At 37.6% G+C, this 24,055-nt stretch overlaps 1 protein-coding gene across 1 annotated transcript in view; it reads right to left on the minus strand.

The window, feature by feature from the left end:
* The window catches only part of eys (eyes shut homolog), a 251,099-nt gene that overhangs the window by 140,623 nt on the left and 86,421 nt on the right, over positions 1 to 24,055 (minus strand). Inside the window, 2 exon segments of the mRNA XM_065295946.2 lie at positions 8,822 to 9,081; positions 16,593 to 16,714. Of these exon segments, the coding sequence (XP_065152018.1) occupies positions 8,822 to 9,081; positions 16,593 to 16,714 (382 nt within the window).

Below are 24,055 nucleotides of genomic sequence, written 5' to 3' on the forward strand. Positions count from 1 at the left end.
CACTGCAAAATTTCCTGCGCCCCCTCAGTCATTTCATTCTGCAGCTGGGTTTGCTATTTCTATCGCCTTTGGCTAAGTAGACAGTAAAGCGATGTCCTAAAATGTGGCCTCTCTGGTAAGCTCACTTGCTTTTGGCATAACAGATGTTACAGAATAGCAAGCGCTTGTTTCCCAATAAAAGTTTCCCGGACCTATTGCATTGACATCAAGCCCACACTAAACATACAGTGAAGGATTCACAGCGCACTCATATATGCAGCAGAAAGAGAAAAGCTGGCAGCACGACTCACTGCACCAGGAGGAAATCTGGAATATAAGCCGCTCTTTCTGATTCACGTCTCTGGGCTGGGGATGCTTTAGAAACCCCTGGTGTTCAGCTATTCTAATGTTTATCAAGTATCATCAAGTTCGCATTTTATAAAGCTTTCACGTTAGGCTTTATGAAAAGAAAATGCCAGCATTGTTGTATCTGGGTCAATATGATGAGATCATTCTGAATGACTTCAGCGGCCAGACAGAAAGCGTGAAGCAAATCACGTCTACACTCCATATCTATACTGAACGTTGTTTAATATTTTTATCATTCCCTCTGTGAGAGAGTCGGAGAGTCGTACAGGCAGCGGGCCAATACAAAGCTGCCTTTCAAGTTTCTATGAAGTCAGAACTTCTAGTTCCTGTCTTCACCATCACATTGTTCCAACCCCGTAAGCGTTGATAACGGGGACCATTTCCCAATGAAATTACTTTGTCATAAAAAGATTTAAACAACAAAAGGATGTACCTGCCGCCACACGCAAACCTACATTTGCACGTAATTTTTTGCAATGCATTGCAATATGGGAGCTGAGATACAATCTTTAGCAGATAAAGTTAACTGCAGAGGGAAGCGGTTTACCGACTGGTTTGAATGGAACACAATCTCAATCTATTGCTGACGGGAGTGCAAAATCGCTATGTAAGGAGAAGTAATGAAAAGTAGGAAAGAAAAGGAAGGACAGCAAAAAAACCTTTAAAAACGAAAGCTTTTTTTCTGCATGTGCAATACTTTTTCCATAAGTTTGCCCAAAATGCATGCATTGACTTAGCGGCTGATCACACCAAACGCATTTATGGCAAATGAAGGCATCTTTTTTGAATGTTTTATATAGGCAGTGAGCGTTTTGCACGATATTTATGTGCACCGAGCACCTCGCTTTTAGCTGCCTGCTACCATCACATTTTTTTGCAGGGGGCTCTGAACGGCTGAAGTTGAAAAAAGTCAACTCTGTGCGGAATAGCGCCCGACATAATTTGTGTTTTTTCCATTGTCCAATCAAATGAGGAGAGAGGCGGGCCTTCTGCTGTGGTGACAGAAATGTAAGTTGCTTAGACAGTAAACAGCAAACCAAAGTTTCATGAGCACTCACACTTCAATATTTGTTTGACAGGACAGCAGCACTGTAAAAAAAATAAACTTTAAAATGTTAATTCAACAAAGAACATTAAGTAACTTGAACAAAGATTTCTTTGTTAAAGGGCGTCAATTGATTATTTTGTGTTCACTGAATGAAAAGAGCATAATCAAACAAATATTATTTTGTTGACTGGACTTAGATGTATAAGTTTATGTCCAATTCGTTCACCCAACTTGCCAAACTGAGTAATCTGAACAAGCAATTAAAAAAAAACAATGGTCGGAATGGTTCCCAGCATGCATTGCGACGTGTTCATCTCTTTGGTTAATATTTACTAAAAAAGATGACTGTTTTAATGTTTGCTGGATTTATTTATGTTGTTATGTTGTTAATGTTAGTTATATGTTGTATTTAGAGTAATTTGAAAAAAGAATTATGTTTGTTCATTGTTACCATGATTGAGAAGTGTGTGTTCATTGTAGAGGGCAGCACAATGAGTTAGCGTACATCATTGTTGCCTCACAGCAAAAGGGTCTCTGGTTAAAGTCAGACAAAGACTTTGTTTATGAGACCTTTCTGTGTACACTCCCACAGTCCAAAACATGTAGATTAGTTAAATTTGGATATACTAAATTACTCTTTACCCAACTTAGCCACTAGTTGAGTAAACATAGAAATTTGCTTATTACCTAATCAGTTTAAGTTGGTTCAACTTTTTTGGTGTAAGTTGACATTACTCAGTAAATTGAGTTAGGTGAACTACATCATCCAAGAGTTGAGTAAACTCAAAAAAGCTGTGCAGCAAGTTGCCTTGAAAATTTAAGTTAAGTCAACTTTTTATTTTTTACAGTGTGCATAGCAATTTGGGTTTGGCGATAAATCGCCTGCGATCAAATGGAGCGGCATTTACTACACAGATCTGTATTTCTCTGTGAAATATGGCTCTGTGTAGTAAATGCTGCTGCATTTGAAAGCAGGTGATGGCAATTTACATCTAATCACGAAACCTTACTTTACTGACGAGAGGAGCATGAGAATCGCAGGTGATTTATCGTCCACCCCTGATAGCAAATATAAAAACACAGTGCACTGCTCTTTTTTATAGTAACCAAAAAAGGAAGTGCGGTCCCTTGCGTTTTTAACTGTTAAAATGCATTCTGTGTGATCGGCCGCTTACAGATGTGCACGACATGATTTTCATCCCATCATTGGGTCAAAATGAGACAAACCCAGCTGATGAGGCAAACCCAACATTTTTTGCACGAAACAACCCAGCAAAGCTTAAATTACAACCCAACAGACTGGGTTCATCCCTGTTTGTCCCTATGCTCGACTGAAACGAACCCTGCTTTTTTTCCAAGTGTAAGAGCACGTGTTACAGTGAACAACATAGATGTAGGTTCACCTCTGTGTGTCAATGCTACACTAAATTAAACATTTACACTGCACACATTAAAGAGCTAACTTAAGCCATTGTTATGTGAAAACATCTGTTAACTTAGAAATATACTGACATATTCCTTGTGTGCTTTAATATTTTGACTACACGTTGTAAAGTCTTATTATTAACATGTAGAAGTTAGAAACTTGTTGTGTGTCTCAGCTTTCACTGTCAGTTTTTTGACACACAGTCTGAGGCTCCAGAGGTCTCATTGCAGTCCAAAACCCCAGAGCACTGATACTGCGCTATCCCAGTCTATAATCCAGCCCTGAGGACATGTGAAATGTTAATGCAACACTCCTTAAGTTTTTCTCAATGTACAGATTGGGATAAGGAGCGAGAGAGAGAGATGAAAAAGCAACAAAAATACTACTAAAATGTCTCAGTCTAGAGTCTTACAAATTAAATCATTTTTGTGATTATGTTTAAATCATTTAGTATGCTATTATGTGGACTTAATGTGCTGACTGGACTGCTTTTATTGCAATATCTATTGCAACTTTAAAACAATGCCATTATCTATAGAACTTATTCCAAACATTACTTGGTCAGAATAAACTGCAAAGTGGATTAGAAAATTCAATAGTCTTACTATACACTCACCTAAAGGATTATTAGGAACACCATACTAATACTCTGTTTGACCCCCTTTCGCCTTCAGAACTGCATTAATTCTACGTGGCATTGATTCAACAAGGTGCTGAAAGCATTCTTTAGAAATGTTGGCTCATATTGATAGGATAGCATTTTGCAGTTCATGGAGATTTGTGGGATGCACATCCAGGACACGACGCTCCCGATCCACCACATCCCAAAGATGCTCTATTGGGTTGAGATCTGGTGACTGTGGGGGCCATTTTAGTACAGTGAACTCATTGTCATGTTCAAGAAACCAATTTAAAATGATTTGTGGCATGGTGCATTATCCTGCTGGAAGTAGACATCAGAGGATGAGTACATGGTGGTCATAAAGGGATGGACATGGTCAGAAACAATGCTTAGGTAGGCTGTGGCATTTAAACGATGCCCAATTGGCACTAAGGGGCATAAAGTGTGCAAGAAAACATCCCCCACACCATTACACCACCACCACCACCAGCTTGGACAGTGGTAACAAGGCATGATGGATCCATGTTCTCATTCTGTTTACGCCAAATTCTGACTCTACCATCTGAATGTCTCAACAGAAATCGAGACTCATCTGACCAGGCAACATTTTTTCAGTCTTCTGTCCAATTTTGATGAACTTGTGCAAATTGTAGCCTCTTTATCCTATTTGTAGTGGATATGAGTGGTACCCGGTGGGGTCTTCTGCTGTTGTAGCCCATCCGCCTCAAGGTTGTGCGTGTTGTGGCTTCACAAATGCTTTGCTGCATACCTTGGTTATAACAAGTGGTTATTTCAGTCAAAGTCCCTAAATGCACTGAAGCAACTGCCATGTGATTGGTTGATTAGATAATTGCATTAATGAGAAATTTAACACATTTCTAATAATCCTTTAGATGAGTGTATAGTGTTGCATACTACATACTAAGGGCCAGATCTTCCAACAGCTTGCGGCAGCTGTTAGTAAATCACCCGCAGAAATATCCACTCCCTTCTGTGCTTTTTAAAAATTGCGATCTGATGCTAATTTGGCCTGTTTAGTAAATCTGGCCTTAGATGGGTACACATGTTAAAACTCTGTATGTCAACCGAGGTTATAAGAGCATTTAAAATGACATGGTGATGGAAAGCAAAAGACAAGGACCAATGTCGCTGTTCTTTCTCATCAAAGAGCTTAGTCTCTCTCTCTGTCTCTCTCTCAGTCTTTCTTTCTCTCTTGGTCCCCATCTCTCTCTCTCTCTCTCTCTCTCTCTCTCTCTCTCTCTCTCTCTCTCTTTCTCAGTGCCCTCGGGTGAGGGGTGTTATTACCGGTCCTGTTCTTGCTGTACAACATTTAAAAGCAAGCTGCTGTGTAAACACAAAAGGTTTGTGCCTGCTCAGCTGAACAAGAGGAAGGGTGTGATCTGGTGGCTCTGTGCCTGTATCTCAATAAATGTTGCATGAAAGCGTCATTTGCATGGAGAGATGCATGCTGTTTTCTGTCAGCTCCTATCTCCCTGCCTCAGCCGGGGTCCCGCTTCATTACCGTGTTACACACTTGTGTCAAATAACCAACCAGCCAATTTATAGAGTAATGCAGTTTAAGCTGTAAATAAGGAGGATAAAAGCAAGCCTACAGTGTTGAATTCTCCCAAGAACGCATCAAAATAATACTTGTGTAACTGGTTTGCCATTCATAAGGCTTCAGAAAGTGGGCAAAGAGTCCAAAGATTAAAATGAAATGTTTACATTTACATACGCTCATGCAGGCTGTTATTTTCTGTTGAACACCAAACACCAAAGTACTTTAATATTTAAAAAATGTACCACTTTCTCATATAATAAATACATAAATAAATAAATAAAGTGACTATTACATGTCAGTCTCCTTCAAATCTTTATTATTTATTTAATTTTCTCGACACGTCAAGTTTAGATACGTTACATGTGAGAACTGACTGAGTGAGAAATTTTTCAGCGAACATTTTGTTGTTCACACAAAGCTATCATACGGCCTCAAATGACTATACTTATTAATACTGTATTTACTGTATATATTTATACCCTGCCTTTGGGGTATCTGATTTTGAAAAATGCTAACGGTAGCCTACTAGAACTGAAATCACGATCCCACCCTCCATTCAAATCGCCCTCCAAAGCCACGCCTCCTCCAAAACAGGTTGTGCAGGTTGTCAATTCATCAGGAAAGTTTGCCATTTTCCCTCTGTTAACAGACAGGAGGTGAGCGCATGTGAACGCACTAATGATGTATGGTGTCTGTGTGAACAGGATGCGCAGTGGCATGCAAAGCATGTTCACAGATGAGGGGCAAAGATTGCATTGCATCCAATTATTGCGTTCGGTCCGAGTTCAATGATTTGTTGAACATTTTTGGTCCTATGCCTTTCACAGTGGACATATATTTATAAAAATACAATAACTTAACATAGTGATTGCTATGTGGATGTGAGGAGACTTTTAACCAGTATAACTAAAAATGTTTCTGGATCAAATCAGATACCCTACCCTGCATTTTAAGATAAACTATTTTTGTAATGTTGAGTATTCAAATGAGGTGCAAAGGTATACAACACGATATTTGTACTAGGAAGAAACTAAGGTTAAAAATACAGCGGCTTAGGAGGTAGATGTCATGTCTTTGGAAATTCTGGCTGTGTTCTTAAAGCCATGGCTTGTGCAATAATATACAGTGTATCTGCCAGGCAACTCGTGTACTAAGATATGAAGTGTGGGCGCTGTGAACGGCTGTGAGTCAGTGTGTGTAGATAAAGAGAGAGAGAGAGAGAGAGAGAGAGAGAGAGAGAGAGAGAGAGAGAGAGAGAGAGAGAGAGAGAGAAAATGAGGTGGCATGTGAGCCTACGCACTTCAGTTTAGTAATGTATTCAGCAATAGATGCTAATTTCCTATTTTTCTCCCCAGAAAAATCATTCAGTGGATTGCCAAAGTGATCTATTTATATCCTTCCCCAACATTCTTTTCATTTCCTCCCTGATAGCGTTACACCGTACTACAACATAAAAAACCTCACTGGCCGGCCTCTGGCATCTGTTATTTCATTCATTATTTTAGGATTCCCACAGCTGGAGATCTGATGCTAGGCCTGTCTGATTGTGCTACATTGGAAAAGCATCGTGTTAGCCAAGCAAAGGTCATGGGTTTGATTCCTAAATATAGAAAAAATACATTCATGGAGATAAACTGCTTAAGAAGGTGAACCTCAGGGGGCAAATTTAACACTAAATTGAAAGAACTTACAGTGTTTTACTGTATGTTTTAAGTCTTTAAAACCCATCTAACATCTATTTTGTCTGCATGTTGTTGGTTAACTAACTCTGTCGCTGGTATTGTACTGTAGCTGCCGTACAACGTCTGTGAGGTCAAGAGCAATAGCAACAACAGCTGTGAATAAATATTGCATGGCTTGAATTAAAATTGAACAACTGTATTTTTAAATGTGCAGTGAACATTATTTCATCCCAAGAGGTTTTGACTTATAGGCTGATTAATATATTTTAATAATAGAATTTAATACTGTAGTTTTTATTGCAATGTAGGTAGCTCATAGACTTTGCATAAAACAGATTATCCCTGACAGCAAGAAGAATAAGCATATTAAAGATGAAAACTATTCTGTAATATTACTTTGTATAAATTCAAAAGTATAATTTTAAAGCATGCACTTATTTAAGATTCAATGGGTTTAAATCACATCACAGTTTCCCCAGTTATCGCTCTGTCATCTTATATTATATTAAAGGCCCTTTAGGGAATTTGCACTATTGGGTGGCCATGTTTGCAACACCTTCAGGCAGTTATTCAGACAGACGAGACGTGGCAGTTGCGTGGGTCTAGTTTAAATAGAACTATGCGTTCACACCAGATGCAGAAGAGCCGACAAAAACACACTATTCGTGCGTAGTTGGGTGCTTGAACATTTTGAGTTTACTCGCTTCATTCCTGTGTGAAATTTTAGCCATTCGAGAAATTCACGCGTAAATTTGCGCCATGGGAGGGGCTTCTTTATATATATTCTCGCCTAAACTAATCTTAAAACTACACGTTGTGTCTCAGTAATATTGAAAAATGCCAATTTAAGTGTATTGAGTTAAAGTCCATAAGATCTTTTTAATCCCTATAAAAGTATGAAGAGGTCTCGTATAGACGGTTTCAGCAATAATAACATAAACAAGCGGCTGTCGCGGTCCGCACATAACTTCCGGTAAACTCCGCTAATAATACATAACAACAAAGTACTTTAAACGTAGTTTATTTATATAACAAGCAAAAAACAACACATAGATTACCTAGGAAACCAAAACATTTGTTAATTTCGACGAGGCATTTGTTCAAGAGATCAGTTTAGCAACTAGTCAAAACGAAACCGGAAGTAAGGTTCGGATCCAGACGTGTATCACGTGCATCAGATGAAACCGTCTATAGTGTTGATGATTGTCCTCCATTGTTGTATTTCTACCTCCCCTCACTTCCTGTTCTCATTCGCCAAAGTTCAGATTTTTCAACTTGCATGTTTCCCGTGGATCACGCATCAAAGCTCAAAATGCTCAATTCGCGCTTCACCATTCACCCCCTAGCACTTTTGTGTGTCATTTTATTTATTGTTTTCTCAGTTTTGTTTCTATTTTTTACCATTATCAATTGGGGTTGGGGTTAGAATTACTTTCTTTTACATTTCAGACGTCCTAATCCAACCCCCAACTCTAACCCCAACCTCAAGCGAAAATTGTTTACAATTCAAAAGAAAAACATGTAGAAACCAATACATAAAATAACACCTTAACCCATACCCAAATTCTTACCCCAAACCCCAAGCAACAATAACTTAAAAATAGAAAAGAAAAAACATGACATGAAATTACATGAAAATCATGCCATGGAAACGAAAAACTATTTATAGAAAGTGATACGAAAAAGACATTGGTGCTCAATGACACACACACACAAAAAAATAAAATTGTGTCCAAGAACACGAATAAATAAATGAAATATTTTGCCTTATTAAAATGCCTTATTGGAGTAGCACATGCTGCTCAGCAAAGCCCATCTAATTTAAAGGGGTGGAACACGGTCATTTAAAAAACATTTGAAGTGCAAAAAACCTTGACTAACATTGTAATTGAAAAACATAAAAAAAGATTTAAGTTGTGAGCCATTTAATTATGCTATCTTTTCAAACCAACATAAGGCAAAACAGAACTGCAAAGCGCTTTGTGATATGGTGAGGATTTTATAAAATTCTGGTATTTCATTATAAAATCCTTTCAAATAAAAGTGCAAAAGCTTGATGATGAAAGAGAGACAGAGATGTCATCCAAAGTGGGCGGATCAACAGGAAGGATGCAGTTAAGTTGCTATATCTCACCGGTTGGACAAACACAGAGAACGGTTCCGTCTGAGCGCCCGCGGCAGGCCGAGTCGTGCTGGCAGGGGTTACGGTGCGGGTCGCAGGGGTCATAGCGATGTTCGCAGAGGGAGCCGATAAAGAAAGGAGGGCAGGTGCAGGAGAACTCCCCTGGGATGTCAGACTCCAGACAATGTGCCCCGTTGAGGCAGGGAGAGGATGCACACTCCTTTATATCCTCACCACAGTCCACGCCTGACCAGCCACGCGGGCATCTGCACCTGTGAGACAGAATCAATGTTCAGTCAGATTTCTCCTGTGATGCTTATTGGAGAAAACTCTTATTGTATCCTTGGTATGTTTGAAATTCCCTGACTGAATTTTATAAGTATAATTGGTACTGCAAAAAATGCAAAGTCTGACAAATTATAACATTTATTGCCTGGGGGTGTTAGAGAAATATAGCTGCACAAAGTATAGGCAGGAAACAGTATGTGACAAAAGTAGTATGTCTGAATTTACAATACTTTTACACACAGTCATAGTAAAGAAAATGTACTTAGTTTGAGCTTGTTAATTATTTACTTAAAGGCAGGGTATCTGATTTGATCCAGAAACATTTTTAGTTATGCTGGTTGAAAGTCTTCTCACATTCTGATAGCAATCAGAAATTTAGTAGTAAAGTTGACTAAATTTTATTAATAAATGTCATCTGTGAAAGACGTAGGACCAATAAATATTCAACAAATAATTTTTGCTCCTCTTCTGTGAATGTGTTTTGCCTGCCACTGTGCACCCTGTTCACGCAGACACCATACATCATCAGCGCGTTCATGTGCGCTCACCTCCCGTATGTAAACAGAGTCAAACAAACTTTCCTGCTGAATTGACAACCTGCACAAGAGCCACAAAGCAAAAGACATATTTTAAACAACGACAAAAAAACGTCTGGATCAGCAGAACAAAAACCTGAACTAACATCTGTAACTTTACTGGAGGGGTGGGATCGTGATTTCAGTGCTAGTGGCTAAACATTTTTCAAAATCATATACCCTGCCTTTAAGACTTTCGGATGCAGATAGTGATGGGAAAACGAAGCCTCAAATAAAGCACCGAGACGTCCACTGACTGTTTCAAAACCAAGATTCAAAGCTTCAAAAGTGTCGAAAACAGCGCCATCTGTTGGTTAATAAAACATATAGCAGTAGCTTCTGCATGAAGTCCTGTCTAACGAAACAACTGAATTTTAAAGTTATGTGTAAAAATAAAGCTTAGAGGACAACATGTGTGAATGAACAATATAATAAATTCATTTACCCATTCAAGTCTGGCAATAAATTCCAGTATGAGTTCATATTCATAAGATTCAATACTGTATTGCACAGAATAATGTTCACAAGCACATAATCACACACACACCCACAAGTATATGTAAATACTATCTATACAGTAATATGCAGGATTAAAATGTGAATAATGGAAAGAACTCATAAAAACCTCTGGGGTTCGAACAATCTGACATGCAAAGCAAAGTGAACACATGACTGAACAGAAAGTGAAGCTTTGTTTGTAATTGGTCACGTGATTTCTACAGGAATTTTAATTTTTTGTTTTCATTATCACAAAAATATTTTTTCTTTACAATTAACTTCCAAGTGTCTGCTTTGAAAAAAATACCAAATGTATGCTTTTAGTCCAAGGCTTCATGAACTGTACATAATTTTAGGTTGGTTATGACTTTTTTGGGTGTTTTCAAAAGCGGGATTGCTGGTTAATTGCATAACAACAAAATCTTTAAATCAGGCTTCATCTGGCACGCCCATTTTTGAACAACACAAGCTCTGAAACCAAAGTTCAAATGTAACATCACAGCCATAGTTTCAAAGATCTATGACAACGGTAGGTGGCGTTATTCAGGTTGCACCTCTCCAAAAGAATAAGAACAACAACACACTGTCACATGACACTTTACAAACCGGTCGTTTCTCTGAACTGAGATACGTTTAAGTTTCACAACAACTTATTTCAGTTGCTTAAGAAAACAGCATTTAAACATCACTTATTGGGGTAAAGTCCCACAATCTCGTCTGACGGTAATAAAAGCACATTTTTAAGGTGCAAAGTACTGACAGATGTTCATCTGACAGGAAGTTTTGTTTTATCAGGTATGTGTGTGTAGTACCATATTTTTCCACTGGCAGCACGACTAACATGGCAGGGCATCTCCGGGTTCAAGGTCAGATTTTATTTTTCATAAAAGTCTAGTAAAAAAAATGGCATAGCAACCTGTTCTTAAAAAAAAGTAAAAATCGAGAATCGAATCGAATTGTGTTAGATTATAATTATTTAATGCTGAATTTGATAATATGTTTTAGGAGCATAATCTTGACCAATGGATTTGGGGATTTACTTATTCATGCAAACAGAAGCTGTAACTGTGTTCAGAATATGGCTGCTTTATTTATGAACTGTAAACATTAACTGTACTACATTACATCTGGGGGTTTATGACAAAATAAAGATATACTGTAATGTCCTGTAAAGGACAGATTGTGACATCATTGCTGGTTCTCCAATCACAGAAGTGCGTTTGTTGGTTCTCTGTGGGACACCACATCACAAACTAATAGGTTAAAATATTCATGCATATAGAGAAAGACTGACACTCCTGGCACACAGTGACCTTGTAGCATAAAAGCAAAATCCCCCAGAGGAACATTTTCCAATTTAGCTTTGCCTGTGGTGCTTTTGCAATAATGAATGTCACACATCTCTAAAAAAAGTCATTTTCTGTTCATTTCAGATCAGGATTACACTGTGTGCTGTCATCTAAACTCTCATCAACAATAAAAACTTTGCCTTAAAGTGACATCTCACCCACAAAACGACAAATACTGTGTTTCTCTTTTGTAAAAGCAGAAAGACTGACAGCCTCAGTCACTATTCAGTTTCATGGTATGCATCAACATTCTGCTCGTGTGCACAGGTAAAATCTCTTACAGTTTAAAAAAAAACACACAAAGAAAATGACAGGGGAGAGAGAATTGTAATTTTTGGGTTAACTATATGAGGGGTCGAGGTGCATCCACAGCATTCCTAAAGACAAAAGAAGAAAAAGAACATCTAGGATATGAAATAATACAATGGCTGTTTTAAAGGTCAGCCGTGCTACTCTCAAAGGTGTTATTTACAAAAAAAGAGTAGTGATGCATAATTATATGGTAAAAAAAAAAAAAAATGTAAAAAAGCTTTATCTGTGCTGATTTTTTCAAATCTAAAAAAATACTGCCAATGTAGAATGATGATTAGGTACTTGCTATTGCTACTGTAGTAAAGATGCACATGGTATTCGAACAAGGGACACTACTATTCTCCAAACAGATCATCTGATCAACTTTTAGGAGTAGGGGAGAACCAGGGTGAAAATAACGTGGGACAAAAGTAACAAAGTGATTTTCTCTGAGCCCAGTGTATTTGCATTTAAAACTATGACAGCATCTTTAGCACAACCCTTAACAGAGCTGACAAAAATCACAATATTTCATCATTTTGTGCAGGTCCATGATAAGTAAATTCCTAAAGTGCTCATTTTTTCTTCTTGTTTCGTGTGTTACAGTACTGATGAATCAACAGGTAATTTAGTGATCTAACACATCCTGAAGTTTGACTTCTCAGAATTTTTCAAAATAAAAGTAAACCAGGTTTAAATGTCAGGAGTTCCTGTCGATGATGAAATTAACACTTTCTGCTTTTGTCCCACTGCTAATAATGTTGCATTATGTTGAACATTGATATTTTTCTCATTTGATTCAATTTAATTTTATAGTGTTCATACTTTTTTATTCATTTTTTTTATTCTCAACAATTCAAGTTTGTACTGTCGGGTTGTTTTTGAAACATTTAATGAAACTAAACATTTAAAATGAAAATGTAATTTAATTATTTTTGCAAATATGTTTGCAGTTATATTTTAACAAGGTCATAGTCATGTATATTTACTGAAAACAGGTGTAACAATGCATTCACACGGGGCGTTAACGCTTTCTATTCACTTTTAATGGGTGATATCATGCGTTGCCGAACTGAATTTTGGATACGTTGGGGTCAGTGCCGTTGCTCCCCGTAGAAGCTGAACATTTCTCAACTTTTCAAGCGGCAACGTGTGTGTCAGCCAATCAGATCGCCTTAAGCAAATAACCAGGCAGAGCCAGCCAATTATGTTTATGAAATACCGGAGCATTGGTTGCAGGTGCTGTGATCGGCTGTTGGCCACGCTTCAGACAAGCCTTCCGTTAAGTGTTAACCCTTACGCCCCGTGTGAATGTACCGTAACACAAACATCTATCTTGTGTTGTATTAAAAGTAAAAATGTGCTACTTATGTTTAAAGTGAAATTAGTTTTTTTACATTTGTTCAAAATCCCACCTGGTATTGATAGACCACACTTGTGAGTTATTGACCACAGCAAAAACATATCTCGGTCTAAAACATTATCTCTTAGAATATTTTTTTTTACTTTGGCTCCTGCTCTCCCCTACTGTACACTAATATACAGATGAATCAGACATTTATGAATCAAAGTGCATCCAGTGTCTAAAAAATAAGTGAACCCATACATAAATGTCTCAATTTTAAGGTATAATGAAAAATGAAAATTTGAAAAGAACCGCCCCTCCACTCTACCTGCTCCAGAGAGGGAACGCCTATTAACGTGTGCACGAGAGAAAAAGCATGCACGAGCCTGGTTCTTCTCTTCGCTCTGTTTACAAGTTGCTGTCGGCATGTTTACTGTGTCTGTGCGGTTCGTGACTTGTGCCAGGGCTAGCATCGCTAATCATAGCTTACATCAACTTTTACTAGCAGCGATTTTAAATGGATTTCTCCAAATAGCATGACAAACTTATCTGATGAGTAGAAACTTCGCATGGGATGCCCAACCTGTGCTTTTAGCACACGCCAGCCTGTGAAATATTCTCCCAAAACATCTGGTCTTGTTTCTTTCTTCATAGTCCTTTCTCTTCTTGTCATATAATTCGTAAACAATTTTCTCTTGCGACCCTCAGACATTTTGTAAAAAACACAATAAGAATGCAAGCTTCAATGAATGGCTGAAACCGTAGCTCACCACACATATACACCTGAAAGTGCGCATGTAGAGAAAGCAAACCTAGGGACGAGCACATACGACGGCCTTATGTCAACATATCACCAGAATAACTGACAACTGGGATGACCAATAGTTTTAATGATCCTCCCGGAAAAAGAAAATCTTCTGCTATACCTTTCATATTGGTTCTCTTATGTTGTAAATTGTGCTATTTAAGGATTTTCCTTTCTATTGTACTTCTTATTTTTTTCCCAAAATTACTTTTATAGTTCATTCTTTTTGATTGCAATTTCTTTACTTTTTACTTTAAATTGTAATTGTACTTGTTTCCACTTCTAAACATGTTCTTTTGAGGTAAAAGCAAAATAAGAATTTCATTGTTCATCTGAATTTTTTTTTTTAAAAGGTCTCTGGCTCAGTGGTGGCATTTCATAAAAACCTTGGGTATGGCATCATTTCTATACAACATTGACATTCTCAAATAACCATAAAACCACAATATATAAACAAAATGTACCCATACTTTACCAATGGTAATAAATTCCACCATACTTAAGTATTAAATAAATAATGCCAGGGTATGGTGACTGCCATACGGAAATGCCGCCCCTGCCCTAACTGGGTACATATTAGTACCAAAGATTGCATACTAGTTGTACTTGGGTACATATATACTCGTACCAAACAGTGTTGTAGTCAAGTCCAGCTTATTCAAGTCAGAATCCAGACCAAGACCAAACTGTGAAGTACGAGTAAAGTCTGAATCAAGACCGAGTGCAGGTAAAGTATTCACTCGGACTCAACAGTTTTTGTTGTGGTCTCAAATGAGCTGGACTCAACAACACTTGTACAAAGTGTACACATCTGTACCTAAATGGCACATATTTAGGACCAGAATTTTCTTTCCTGACAGTGCACAGCAAGATCCTAAATATTCAGGAAAATGTAAAAATAAAATAATACACAATGGCTGTTTTATAGAGGGTCAGAGACTCTATTCATACAAGTGTTATTTACCAAAACCACACACTAAAAACTTGTGTCTTGTGTCTGATGGAAACAGTTTTGCGTTATTATGTGTTATGAGAATTCAGGAGAGCTGAGGGGATTTATAAGTTCATTTCACATTCACAGACAGCTGGAAATAGGACACTGGGATGTTAAAGCAGTGAACAGGGATTATATTTACGGTACAGAAAGTAAATTGAGGAAAGGGAAAGGTATCTGCATTCCACATGATGGCAGTGAGCTTACAGTAGTGCTACCAATCTCTCTCTCTCTCTCTCTCTCTCTCTCTCTCTCTCTCTCTCTCTCTCTCTCTCTCTCTCTCTCTCTCTCTCTCTCTCTCTCTCTATTCTCTCTCTTCTGCCCTCAGCAAGAGGGCACATTAGGTGGAACAGCGGCAGCAGCTTTTTCCTCAAGTGAGTCACCGATCGTGAGACACCTCCTCCTGCTGAGCTCCATTGATGGATTCATTTGGTTTACCTGCCATCTGCAATTCATTATCTCCAACATTTGTGAGAGAAGAGAGACGCAAGCAACTTCTGTCTCTGGGTAGTGCTCGTCTTCGCTTTTTGGATTTAGTCATCATTTTTGTTTGTATTCTGACAAAAATGTCCTTTAAAAACGCATCAATGCTTTGTCACGTCATTTGTTAATTTCAGACCATTTCGTTTCGACTAAAAAGTCATATTTTTTTTTTGACGAAAATATCGTTTTAGTTGACAGTAATGTGCAAAGTGACAAAAAGGTGTCAGGCTGTTACAGAGCGCCTAAAGTACATTAAAATGTATGCAATTGGCAGATGCTTCTATCCAAAGTGACTCACAGTGCATGACAAGGTATACATTTCCTATTATTACACGGCTCTCTGGAATGCTTGATTCTGATTGATTAGTTGAGACATTTGCAGGTTCGTTCTTTTCAAATAATAACCGCTCCAAAATAATAACGCATAGCCGGACTACTTGCACGAGTAAAATCGCTCCGCGCCAATAAAGATCAATAAAGATTACTGTCTGTTTGGCGCCATCTTGTGACAAACACTGGACAACCACGACAAGACACAGAGAGCTTACTGAGACTGAACTTGATCACACTGTCGGGTCTTATTTCCCAATAACTACCGGCTGCCTCTACATTGTCCCTTACTTAGCATGTGTGTTTCTTGTTTATTGAACCCCAATGCTCTACCAGTTGAGCTACAAGAAGACCAAAATATTAACATTATGGTGAAAATACTCAAGCTAGAATACTTCAGTATTGTAGTAGTGCAGATTTCATTAGCAGTGCAAAGGTTGTTGGTTTGATTCCAAGAGAACACAAACATAATGCATCATTTCTGAATGCATTGTAAAGTCCTTTAGGATCAAATGCATAAATGCAAATGTAAATACTGTACTATCTACTAAAGGTCTTCTTGGGTGCAAAAAAAAATGTATCTTCCCCAAATGAACCAAACGCGACGTGCAAAAATGCTAAGAACCTGACTCAAGACAAACCCGATAAAATTAGACCCGAGCCTCACCCAGTGGCAATTTTTATAACACGACTGGACCCAAATATAAACGGCACTGATGTTTTGTTGGCATTTAGTTTATTCCAGTCCTCTTTTAGAGATGGCACCACTGCTCTCATCCATCCAGATTTCCTCTCCTCCATCAGGCTGTGTTTGTGCAAACCCACCTGTAATCGTTGAGGAGGTCCGTACAGGTGCCGTTGTTTTTGCAGGGTTTTGATGAACACTCGTCGCTCTCCCGTTGACAGAACTCCCCCTCCCAGCCTGGCAGACAGAGACAGCTGTAACTCTGAAATGTAAATGAAGAGAGCAAATGAAAAGATAATAGACAGCAGTGCGACTCTTCCATCGAACCCTCGCCTTGACCTACATAAACATTTTCCCATTGATCTATTGGTGCACCTTAAATTGTGTTTTTAAGTACATTCAATTCAAATTAGCATCATAAAAGATGACAGAATAGCAAAACACTAAGGTGTTACTGATGGAAGGACCTGGAAAACAAAAGAGGATGTTATGCAGAACCATTAAGTTGAGCTTTATTAAACAATTAAAATGAAATGAGATAAACTCATACAGTAAGTCCAGATATTGTGCTGTATTTCAAGGCTTCTTTGCAAAGACTGGATTTTGACTCAACATTTGCTGAAAATCCTTCATTATGCTGAGCTCTTAAATCTCATTTTTTCATGCTCCTCTTTGAATTTAGTGCGTGAAAATACTTTGTGCCAGGTTTGAGGTTGTGCTTTCAACTTGCAAATGAGAGCTGCGGCAGAGATTTTCAGCAAAATAAAAATGTTGGTTTCTGAGACATTGTAGGACTTGGATTATAGTGCATTGTATGGACTTTATGTTGCTATTCTTGCTTTCTTTGGAGTTTGATAGGCTCTGGTTAGTCTGCATCATATAAATAGTGTGAATATATTTAACGATGGAAAAAAGGTTTGGAATGTTTGAAATTGCTTAAAATTTTGGGTGCACAATGCCTTTAAAAGTGTTGGAAAAAGCGTGCATGACTGTGTGTTTTTTGCAATGCTTCTTGGCACCCTCTCTCCTTTTCTTTGAATAAATGTGAATGTGGCCCTTTCTGTGAAATCCAGACTCATGAGAGAAACAAAGTTTGATTTCAATCTTTGACATGATCTTATTCATCAATATTAAAGATATCAAGGTTATATTTTCACAGAATGTTCTTTGTTATGCAGGATGAGTTTATGTAGAACACAATACATCACTTAAATGACTTGAGCTGGGTTTTCACAGGCAGGGTCACATATAAAATCTATACTAAACATACTTAGGGCCCTTATTTTAACGATCAAAGCACATGGTGTAAAGTGCATGGCGCAAGTGCACTTATTGTGTGTCCGAGTCCACTTTTGCTAGTTTAACGACGGGAAAAATGCTTTGTGCGCCTGGTGCATGGTCTAAAAGGGTTGTTCTTAGTCTCATAATGAGTAATGGGTGTGTTTTGGGCATAAAACAATGAAAGGCTCATCTCTCATCCCCATAAAAAGACAGTTGTGCTCTCGCCATGTCGATTTCTTAGAGAGTTGTAAGTGGAAAAACTGTAAGCAGAGGAAGAAGACCACCAGTTTAAGATTAAGGTTTTGCGTTTTATTCATTGAAATGGTTATTTGTGTAATTAAAGCTTTGGTTCTCTTTAAAAGTCATTCTTTCAGTCATGGAGTATTAAGTAAAATAAGCTGATTCGTGATCACTGTAAAGGTTTTTATAGAAAATAATTTACAAAAATGCAAAAAAATAAAGGTTTGCATAAGTAAAAATACTTTATATTTGTAACAAAGAGAAAGAATTTACAAATGTGTGGAGAGGCGTTTCAGCACTGAGACAGTGCTGTAAGGGTTTTTAAAAATATTACTTAAAAATGGCTCAAAGTCATCATATACAATTAATGTCCAAGAGAACCAATAATATATTTTACGTTTTAATCCTATCATTTTTCATATAAAAAAATGTATTGTGCTGCTGTGCATCCGTGTGTGCATTAAGCAAAGTGTATGTGCATTGTCATCCCGTTTATAGGTGCATATTACTAATGCGTTGTTCAAATAACAAAAACAATATTGCACCATTGACTTTAGAGCAGGTTTTAGTTGGTCAATGGCGTAGTCTATTTTAGTTGCCTCAAAATAGCATTGCGCCAACAATGCATCAAAACACACCTCGTTTTTAGACCAGAACGCCCATGGGCGCACAAATGGGTGCAAGTGCATTTGCTATTTAAACGACATGATGCTGGACCTGAAAAAAATTACTGTGTCATGCTGAAACTAACAAAAACACTTGCTTAGCACCTTACATTGCATTGCACAAGGTTTATTGATTGGGCCCTAAATCTGTACTGTAGCTTCAACTCCCACCCCACCTACTACTGTATTAACTTGAAATGTATTTAGCATGGCTTTTAAACATGTTATCTGTATGAAAGAGCAATCTCTGCTATGCAAATAGACTCCCTCAACCACCCACCACTGCACATCAGATATTCAGGCATACAAACTATTAATTTTGGCATAAATGAAACTAAAGCACACATTTCAAAGAGAAAAAATCTGAATTACGCCTCATGTGCATCTCAAACAAACAGATCTTGAAGTGAATGAATGCATTTCTATGGTTTTAATGTCCTGGCACAGCTTACGTGTTCTCACTCGAAAAGATGAGCTCGAAATGAAGCTTTAACGTGAATGTGTTTCTTAAATTGCACCTGGATATTTGACCCCATTTACACCAACTGTAGTATTAATCTTCCTCCATTACCAGCACTAAACACGGGGTCGAAACAAAGGGGATGCAATGCTTTGCAATCTGATAACTCAAATGACATTCAAAGATTATTAAAAAAACACATGTGACTAATGCATCCTGACGCATTGATGAAATACCACCTACTAACCTGTCAATCAAACACGCTGCTAAAACAAGACTGTCTATGTGTGGCATCAAATAAGCACACATGTGCTATACATGCACAGACATCTTCAGTATTCTTGACATCAGCATGGATCACAGATCATTTGAAGCTTAGTTAATGCATGCACTTCACTAAAGTAACAGCAAATCCCACATTAAATAAAAAATGTGCTTGGATCTAATAAAATAGATAATCCAATTTATTGCTTGCTCTTCATCAACATGCAACACACAGACATAGGGACGTCTGTAGGAATGAAATCAGAGATGCTTTACTAAATAAAGATGCATCTGGGATGCACATCAATACCACATGCAACCGTCGGCTTGTGTCCTCTGACATGCTACGATCGGATTACTTGAAATGGATCAGGTGTGAACGACCCGTCAGAATACAGTCAACCTTTTCGTCACGGCGAGTTTATGGACTTCTCTCCCCTCCACTTTGTCATTAAAGTTTTCATTATGAAAATTAATCACTGTGGGGGTTTGGCGTCTGTTATTTTGCATGGCAAAGGTTCATTCTGTCTGGTCCCTCGCAATTGAAATGAGTGCAGGTTTGCTCAGTGGAGGGATGTTTGGAGTCCCTCATCGCCGCTGCCCTGAGGGTTGATCCTGGAGTGCATGCTAATCTGTGCTTCATCCAGACACAGACACAGTGTTAAGCTTTGCCTAATGTAATTTAAACACTGCAGGCCTTATTCATAAGACAGAAGAAGCTATGCAGACATGGTGTGATAGATCGGATGCCTCCAGAAAACTCCTGTTTTCACCTCTGGCTAAAGATAATCTAATCTTATTTAGGCTGCTAAATTATCAGCAGGGATCGTAGGTCTCCGAAGTATCCCAGGGTTATTTTTATTTTAACTCAAGTAAATAAATAACTATGTAAACGCTGGCAAGTATTAAACCGCAATCCATGAGATGGCTTTCAAAAGCTAGTTCTCGTCTCCGCATGGAGTCGCAGGAAGAAAGACTTCTTTTAAAAAACAAAACATGATAATCGTGAGAGAATTAGCAGGTGAGATAAATCTCTCATCTATATGAGATCCATTATTGGACGATACATCAGCAACCTGAACGACCTGAGAAAATCTGCTCATGTTTTATGTACAGACCTGCACTCACAATATTTTATAGAACAATAAACTATCTTTAACGCTCAGGACTGAAGTACATTTGGCTTGGAAATGATGTGAGGGTGTAATGTTTGACAGACTGAGTAATACATATGTTTATGATGAAAACGCTAAAGTTTTGCTTGTAACTTTCAACTGCACAAACACCAGAATAGTTCACAATTTAAATGAACACCTATGGCAGTTCGCATTTACAGATCTGTTCAATATTTCACTCCTTAAAAAACTTAACAAGCAAAATAAATAAGTACATTACTTGCCATCTCTCCTGTCTTAAGGAAACCCGAAACATTTTCTTTTAATTTCAACAAAGTTCCAGGGGTCATTTTAGGGGTCACCGTGACAACGCATCCGATGAAACCATCTATATAATGTGTAAAAGCTCAAATTTACAATGATTATAACACTAGTTTAACAATGTTTACAACACTCTGACTTTTTACAATCCAGAGATGTATGGAGTGCAGTAATCATATTTATGGAGAAGGTTACAGTATGAATTAATGTTTTATTTCCTGTACGTCATCGTAATAAATTAAATGCAAGGCACAACAGCTACGTGTTAGATGCTGTATAACCACCACTTCTGCATTGTCAAGTTGCTGTAGTTTCTACAAGCAGAAACCGTGGATTGCGCTGATATTATCGGTACTTCATTGATAGGCGACAATGACGAGCTATCATTTAAAACAGGAATTTCTGTGGATATACAAATCCTTAGAAACTTTTGGGACATGTTAGTATACAACTGCATGAAATATATCACACTGCACAAGTGGTTGTTGGATATTTTACAACAAAATTCATGTATTACAAATTACACGGCTCTCTAAAATGCTTGATTCTTATTGGCCAGTCGCGACATTCCAAGGTTTGTTCGTTTTAGATAACTACCGCTCAAAACTGATAACACACGGTAACCCAGATGCTGCAAACCATTTTGACAGGTACAGTTTAATATTAGAAAAAATATAAATTTGTCTTATAATAACACTTATGACGTTATATTTTCCAGGCCCTCCAGTTTTTCATAATTTCATGATCGCGGAACAAAGCACAAAATAAACATAATGTCGCAAAAAAAAGACTCATAATTGTTTTTAATAAAATGATCTTATATCATTTGGCTTTATTTTAGTAACGCACATGAACATCGCTCTCTCCAGCACACTTCACCCAGTTACCAGCAAACCTGCACCCCACAATTAACAACCAATCACAATCTCCTGAGCACATACTGTATCACCACATTATCTCTTCTTTTAAAGTGGCTATTATGCATTACTGTAGGTCAGTCATTTTTAAACTTTTTAAAGAGCTGCCCTAAAAAAAACACAAAACAAGATGATGCATATTTCTGGAAATTTTAATAGCGAAATCACAAAAATAAATTGTGAAATGCACATACGATTGAACAAAATAGTGTGCTCATTAAACTCATTCTTATCCTAAAACCCTAAGTAAAGGTTTTCCTCACGAACTGTCTGTATTTGTTAAAAATGAGAAAATAAAATATTTCAAATCAGTAATTATATGATCCTTACCTTACTTTTGAGGTAAATAGCGGTGTAATAAGTGGGATAATGCACAGTCGGCAGGTTGCTATCGTGAAATAAGGCCTACGCTGAAAGTCGTGTCCTATCACACTGTCAGGTCTTATTTCTGCGATACCAACCTGCTGCCTGTACATTATCCCTTACACATTAAATGACATATTGTGGCTTTAACCCACTGACTGAGTTTGTCACTTTTGACCCAACGCTGGGTTGAAAATAAAGCAACATTTATGAGTGTGAAGAAACGGCAAACTACAGAGTGGTTCACAAACACATCTAAAAGAAAAATGTCTGACATGTCAACACGCCAAGCATCATGTTGTAAAAGATGACTCTTACGGAAATTACCATGTTTTTGTTGTAAAAGTATAGTAAAAATGTTTTTGTGCTTTACTATAGAAACCATAGTTTAACTATGAGTTTAGAATACCATAGTGATTATTTTGTGGTAAACATAGTTTTGCTACAGTAACCATGTTTTTTTTTGTTTAACTGTAGTAATTTCATAAGGGAGGAACCCAAACAGAGGGGAATAAATAGTTTTTACTGTTTTGGTATAGTACAAGACTTTTAACCAACATTATAAGTGGACTTCAGGGAAAATGTGTCTGAAAAAGTAGAGATCAGATTTCTTTAAAATGCATTTTTTAAGCACACCCCAAACCAAACAATTAAAACTCTTCTCGCCATCCAAAGAGCGAAAACATTTAAAAAAACCATCACGTCTTCTCTCCACATGCCTCTGAATTCAAAGAACTGAAATATTCAGATGTAGATGATTAGTATCAGATGTGCAGTGCAGCTCCCATCATGTTTGTCCTTCCGTAGACTCCTGTACTGGGCAGGTGGTGACTCCTGTCGGCTATTCACAACCAGAAAATCCACATTCTCACACCGAGAGAGAAAGGTCAATCTAATTTACTGAGCGTATGGAAGAAATATACTCTCATGTGACCTTCTGCATCCACCCCTTTCTCCTCATCCCACATCCACTGCAATATAACCAGAACGCGGAAGCTTTGCATGTAAGAGCTCAATTACATGGTGGCTAATGCGTTTCTCAATCAGTGATTCATACCTGTGACAGTACAACAATCATTTAAAGCACTCATGCGACCATCCTACTATTAAGCATATAGAGGATATTAACATATCAATGCCATTTCACAAATGTATTGAAGGTTGTAAACATGTCCGCTGACAACTGCTCTATATTTCTTTAAAATTGCTTTGTGTACATTTGTAAGCTAGATCAAATATTTATCTTCATTTCTTGTGTAGCAGCTTTAAACGGACATCATGACTTGAATACTGTAAGCGTAGTCAACTACTAGGTCTCATGACAGCAAAGAGAAAGAACATTGCATACGATTCATAGGCTTTGGTCTCTTGAAAGGACAGTCCACTTAGATATAAAAATTAATTTGTCGACATCTAATCACCCTCATTTTGTTCTTCTCTAGAAAAAAACAATGTTGCTTAATGTTGCTTTTTTAATCAGTCGATAATCTGGCACCAGTATATCTTGCTGAGTTGTGGGTAAGCATCCATTAGGTTTTTAAGTATTTATTCCAGCCCCTGATCAAAACAAAGCAGTGACTGAGATTTTGCAATTGCTGGGCGCACACTTTGGTGTAATCTTCTGGTTGAAATCAGAACTGTGTCCTCTTAACCTGTGTTTAAAATTACTCTCAATGACCTAACATACAGCTTTTTTGTTTTTATATTGCTATTTTTATTGTTCTGTATAATTTTTTATTAGTTATTCTTATAGTTTCATTTTTATTATAGTTTCAAATGTATTTTTTATCCTGTCATGTAAAGCACTTTGGTCAACTCTCAGTTGTGTGAACATGTGCTATATTAATTAATAAACCCTGGTTTTGTTTTAACCTATACACCTTATTTTTGACATAAATGTGGACGCCGCCTCTTTGAGCTCCTTTGTGTAAAACGTCCGGTGAGGCACTAAAGCTAATGGTAGTCGTATTGCGAGGG

Source organism: Paramisgurnus dabryanus, chromosome 20, assembly GCF_030506205.2.
Source record: "Paramisgurnus dabryanus chromosome 20, PD_genome_1.1, whole genome shotgun sequence".
Classification (NCBI taxonomy): Eukaryota; Metazoa; Chordata; class Actinopteri; order Cypriniformes; family Cobitidae; genus Paramisgurnus; species Paramisgurnus dabryanus.